Below are 5,126 nucleotides of genomic sequence, written 5' to 3' on the forward strand. Positions count from 1 at the left end.
GGCGCAGGTTGACCCAGACGCAGAGCGCGACGATCTTGGCGATTGCCGAAGCTATCGCTGGCCCTCTTCCTGAAGCCGTCGCGAAGGACGTCGTTTCGGGGCATCTCAAGACCGTTCACAGCTTCACGGATGGAACAGACAATTGTGTACCGACGGAGGACGAACTATTCGCCACGACGCAGGTGCATCCGCGAGAACTTGATGTTGTTGCAAGCATGGAAACGATGCTTCAAAAGCTTCCTGCGGACAAGTGGATAGAGTTTGCTCAAGTTCTGTACTTGCTCTCGACGGGGTGGGGAACCAAACTCGTGACGGCATCATCGCGCGCGGTACCCTTCCACGAGCTCACAACGAACGAGAGGGAAGACGCCCTGCGGAACCTGGCGTCCTCATCATTTGCCAAACTTCGATCGCTATTCCAAGCGTTGAAGGCCCTCGTTTCGTTTTGCATGTTTGCCAAGGCGCGGACGGTCCATGGCAAACAGAATCCGCTGTGGGCGAATCTCCACTACGCTGGCCAGCCGCAGGAGAAAAAGCGCCCACCACGGTCGCATTTTTGGGAACCGACCTTCATCGAGTACGTAAAGCACACTTCCTCTTGGTTCTGATACCTCTGCAGCGTCCGGACGCTAGCCAACGGGACCGCCGAGGTCGTTCAACTGGAGGCGGATGTGGTCGTGATCGGGTCTGGCGCCGGTGGCGGCGTTGTCGGTAAGATTTTTCTCGTCGCGTAGATGTCGTACGTCCAGAGTTGATGGACACGATCACGCATGGTAGCGGCGGAGCTGGCGAAAGCAGGACACAAGGTGGTCGTGCTCGAAAAGGCATCATACGTGCACCCGTCCGACGCGTCGTTCAACGAGCTGCAAGGGTTCTGGAATAATTTCGAAAGCGCCGCGCTACTGACGTCCGAGGACTTGTCCATGATGCTCCTGGCCGGGTCGGCATGGGGTGGCGGCACCTATATCAACTGGTGGGTCCACCGTCGTGGTTACGACGTGAGGCGTGATCGGTAGGAGTGCCTCGCTACCGCCGCCCAAGGTCCTTTGCGAAGAATGGGCAACCAAGTACAATTTGCCCTATTTCAACTCACAGGCGTTCCAGGACGCCATCCATGCAGTGTGCACACGTGCAGGTAAGCACGTGCGGTGACCAGCCACGCAACGGCATGACGGCGTGTGTCGTAGGTGTGTCGGCGGATGCAGTGCGCCACAACGTTCCGAACCGAGTGCTCGTCGACGGCGCGAGGAAGCTCGGGTACCCCGTCGACGCGGTGCCCCAAAACACAAACGGCAGCGTCCACGAGTGTGGGTTCTGTACGCTGGGCTGTCCGTACGGTGAAAAGCAAGGATCGCACATGACGTGGTTCAAAGACGCAGCCGACGCCGGCGCCACCTTTGTCGACGGGTGCTTTGTCGAAAAGGTGACGTACTCGCGCAGACAAGCTACGGGCGTCGAAGCGACTGTCCTGAACGGGACGGTGCGACTCGTGGTCAAGGCCAACACAGTCGTGAGCTGCGCCGGCAGTCTCCACACCCCCGCGCTCCTGCTTCGGTCAGGGTTGTCCAACCCCAACATCGGTCGCCACCTCCGGCTGCATCCTGTCACGACGGTCCACGGGTTCTTTCCGCAAAAGCACGTGCAAAGCTGGTCCGGGTCGATCCTCACCGCGGTGTGCAACGTCGTTCGCAACATTCATGGAGAGGGGTAAGAAGAGCCGACGTCTCTGGCCATCGCAGCGATGACGTGGACAAAGCATGCGAACGATGGAGGTTGTGTGGATCCGAAACTCATTCCGTTACTGGCGTAGATATGGCGCCCGCATTGAAATCCCAGCGTCGTTGATGGGCCTCACGGCGTCGCTTTTGCCGTGGCGAAGTCGCGCCGACTTGCATCGCCTCATGCTGCAGTACCCACATCTCGTCAACATGATTGTGCTGGCGCGGGACTTGGACTCGTCCAGCAGCGTTGTCCTCGACGCGGATGGTATGTGTCCACTCTGGCTGTCGCTGTGTTGGATCTGCTCCTGGAGCCATTCGCTGCTGCAGGCCGACCGCGCATCAAGTTTCAACTGGGAACCAAGGACAGTACGTCGTTGGTAGAGGGACTCATTGCGGGGGCAAAAGTTCTGCTCGTCCAAGGCGCCGTAGAGGTCAACACGACCCAGTTCGACCTCCCGCCGCTACGACTGTCCACCGAGGAAGATGTAGCCAACCCCATCGAGTGTGCCACAACGCAGCGATGGATCGAGCAGGTTCGCGCGCTTGGTGCAGTTCCAAACCGTCTTGGCATCATGAACGCCCATCAAATGGGGAGCTGCCGCATGGGGGCGTCGCCTCAAGACGGCGCGGTGAATCCCGACGGCGAGAGCTGGGAAGTCCGAGGTCTGTACGTGGCCGATGCCTCGCTCTTCCCCACCGCGTCCGGAGTCAAGTACGTGTTTGCAAACGAATATGTTGTATCACAACCATGCGCAGCCCCATGGTCACGACGTTTGCAATGGCGTACTCGGTCGCGCAGTTTGTAAAGGCCAACGTTTCCGATCGCACGAACGCCGGGCAAAAGATCTTTCTCAAGTCGTTGACGGTGCGCCAGTCGTGGTCGGCATTGTGGTCGGCCATCTGGGCCAAGACGGGGCGGCAGCTCCACAGCACCGTCAAGGTCTTGATTGCGATTGTTGCGCTGCGCCACACGAACGCCTGGATGGCCATGTGGAAGTGGGTCGTCGCATGCGTCAACAAGTGAGCCGGCGAGTAACGTGTCCAATCCCATCCGTTGTGTCATGTCAGCATGGCGTGGCGCTCGTCCCAGCATGGATGCTGTTGACGGGATCTGCGTCCACTAGTTCGAACAAGGAAAGGGCTGTCTCATGGCGTGGCTGTCGCTGGCCTCGCGACCACGGAGCAGTGTACTGACGGAGGCATGACTGCAGGTCGTACCTTTCAAACACCGAAAGCTCTTTCTCGGCATGTGCGCCAGAAAACACTCTCCATTCCACCACTGCCCCACCGACACAAACGTGCACTGGGTTTAGATTTTCTGTACAACGCGACGTCCACCTCCCCCACCGCACACGGGAAACTGACTCCAAGAGATCGAGGTCGACCAGTTCGATTGTTGTGGTGTCAGCCGCTTCGTTGCGCTCGCACGGTGCATGGCCGCCTGGACTGTGCTTGCCTTTCGAGCTCCTTGCCTCCGTTGTCGCTGGCCTTCGCACGGCGGTTCGGTCGCTGCAGCCTGCACCCCTTCGAAGGATTGCATAAAGCACTCCATTGCGCGGCGCCGGTGGACTATCAACGATCCGAGTCGCGTGTGGTTCTTGAAAATGTGCATCCCGAGAAGTGTGCCGATGGCATCTCTTACTCAAACGCATGGGGGTGCTGTGAACCGGTGTGGCGAGCCATAGCCGCACACGGACCGGCTCGGGAATCGTCAGTGAGCCCTTCCTTGACCGACATGTGGTACTCGATCTCGGCTAGAGTCCACTCACCGTCGCATGCTCTCGAGCAGCGGCGCCGCTACCAGGAGCAAGGAGGTAGGAGCGTTTGCAGCGGGCTTCAGGTTACCTCAAAAAGTTCCACGAGGCGTACGAGGCACCTTGTACAGTGGCCATGGCGCCTCCTACTTCCGACGAAGTACGAGTGGGACGACGACAGCCACGAGATACGTCGGTGCATGTTGACGACGGATGCAGAGTTGACCACGATTTGGCTGCTGTGGCGAGGTCCATGCGAGTGCTTCTTCAGGGCAGCTCACGTGATGCTCCTGCGCCGGGATTACAATTGTATTCGATGGGTGTCAGAGGGCCCATGGACCTGACTTGTTGGATGGTTTCCAGCCATCCCTGCCTCATGACGACGAATACGTTGGCCGGTCCATCCGCTGCAAGACAACGCCTCGTCCGTCCACTTGCCACAACGAAAACTCGCGAGATGTGTTTGCATCCAAGTGCTCGTGATGACAGCAGGACCGACCAGGCGGTGGCGACGGTCTGAGTCGAGGGACGGGAAAGTATCCCCATGCCACGACCGATCGACGGGATCGCGCCATGGCCTCCAAGGCATGTGGACGATGCGAATGCCGAGATGTCTCGCCCAACAGCGTCGAGATGACGTCGCTCGTTGGTTTTGCATGGCTAGAAGGGATCGCATGGCAAGAGGATGGTGTAGACTTAGTAGTGGGCTTTGGTACATTTGAATCGACTGACAGGCGATGCTACAATTCCCACTCCGTGCCAATGCCGTCCGCGACTGGAAGATCATCTCGATCGTTGGAGAGCAACGAGAGGAGCGCTTCCCAGTCGAACGGACCGAGTTCGTTCGAGTCGCGATCGCCCAGGTGGATCGCCAAGTCGAGGACCACTTGGTCGCACATGGCGAGTACGTCGTCGCACGACACGCTAGTTGGAGAGGACACCCTACTCTTGACCGGAACTTCACGGGCCCGCGGCCTTCGGAGTGCGAGGTTCGGTCGTGTGGGTGCCGCCCAAGCAGGGCCGCGGACTGGATTCGCCATGCCCCGGATGCTCTCGATGAACCGCATCCGCATCGTTTCCATGGCGGTGCGACGGTCGACGCGTTCTTGAGGGGACATGGCGGCCAGCGCTTCGTGGTTCTTCTTGAAGAAGGCCATTCCCATGAGATTGGACTTGCGATGAAACCTTTTGCTCAGCCGCATGGGGTCACAGTTGAGCAGCGTGGCGAGCCACAACCGAACGCTTTTCCGCTCCGGGATGCCGTCGTCGAACAAGCCCTGCTTGAAAGCCGTCGACATGTGGTACGCGTACTCGATTTCCGCGGGCGTCCACGCGCCAAGACGGCGGGGGCCATGAAGGGGGGTCGCCACGAGGAGTTGGCTGGTCGCGACCGTGTCTTGAATCGACCATGTCATGATGGAGTGAGGACGATGTTGTGTCGAAGGTGGGGCGGACGTTGAGGTCCCAAGTACAGTTGAAAAGTGACCATCTCTCGACCACCATCGATCGCCATGTTGGAACCCGCCTTCGTAGGTATGTGTGTGTGTGAAATCTTACTCTCAGGCGATGTTCCGCTGCACGTAAAAGTTCCCAAAGAGACATGGCAACGACGTCCTTGTGGGACCAGGGCCACGCGATGACTCCTCCTCGA

At 59.1% G+C, this 5,126-nt stretch overlaps 2 protein-coding genes across 3 annotated transcripts; one reads left to right on the forward strand and one right to left on the reverse strand.

Annotated features, from left to right (window-relative positions):
- H310_07607 lies at positions 1-3,311 on the forward strand. Of its 2 annotated transcripts, XM_008873013.1 has the most exons (8): positions 1-577; positions 620-711; positions 778-973; positions 1,017-1,135; positions 1,188-1,707; positions 1,811-1,986; positions 2,049-2,433; positions 2,478-3,311. In XM_008873013.1, exons 1-8 carry the CDS (start codon positions 216-218, stop codon positions 2,743-2,745), a joined length of 2,118 nt encoding a protein of 705 aa, XP_008871235.1. In that variant the 5' UTR covers positions 1-215; the 3' UTR covers positions 2,746-3,311. The 2 variants fall into 2 exon arrangements, with proteins under 2 accessions (XP_008871235.1, XP_008871236.1); XM_008873014.1 differs by having other exon boundaries at positions 1,811-2,433.
- Positions 3,312-4,215: 904 nt separating this feature from the next.
- H310_07608 (hypothetical protein) lies at positions 4,216-4,890 on the reverse strand (the record flags this gene model as incomplete). Its single annotated transcript, XM_008873015.1, has 1 exon — positions 4,216-4,890. The coding sequence occupies one exon, from the start codon at positions 4,888-4,890 to the stop codon at positions 4,216-4,218; it is 675 nt and encodes a 224-aa protein (XP_008871237.1).
- Between the last annotated feature and the right edge of the window lie 236 nt (positions 4,891-5,126).

Source organism: Aphanomyces invadans (assembly GCF_000520115.1).
Source record: "Aphanomyces invadans strain NJM9701 unplaced genomic scaffold supercont1.14, whole genome shotgun sequence".
NCBI classification, from domain to species: Eukaryota; Oomycota; class Saprolegniomycetes; order Saprolegniales; family Verrucalvaceae; genus Aphanomyces; species Aphanomyces invadans.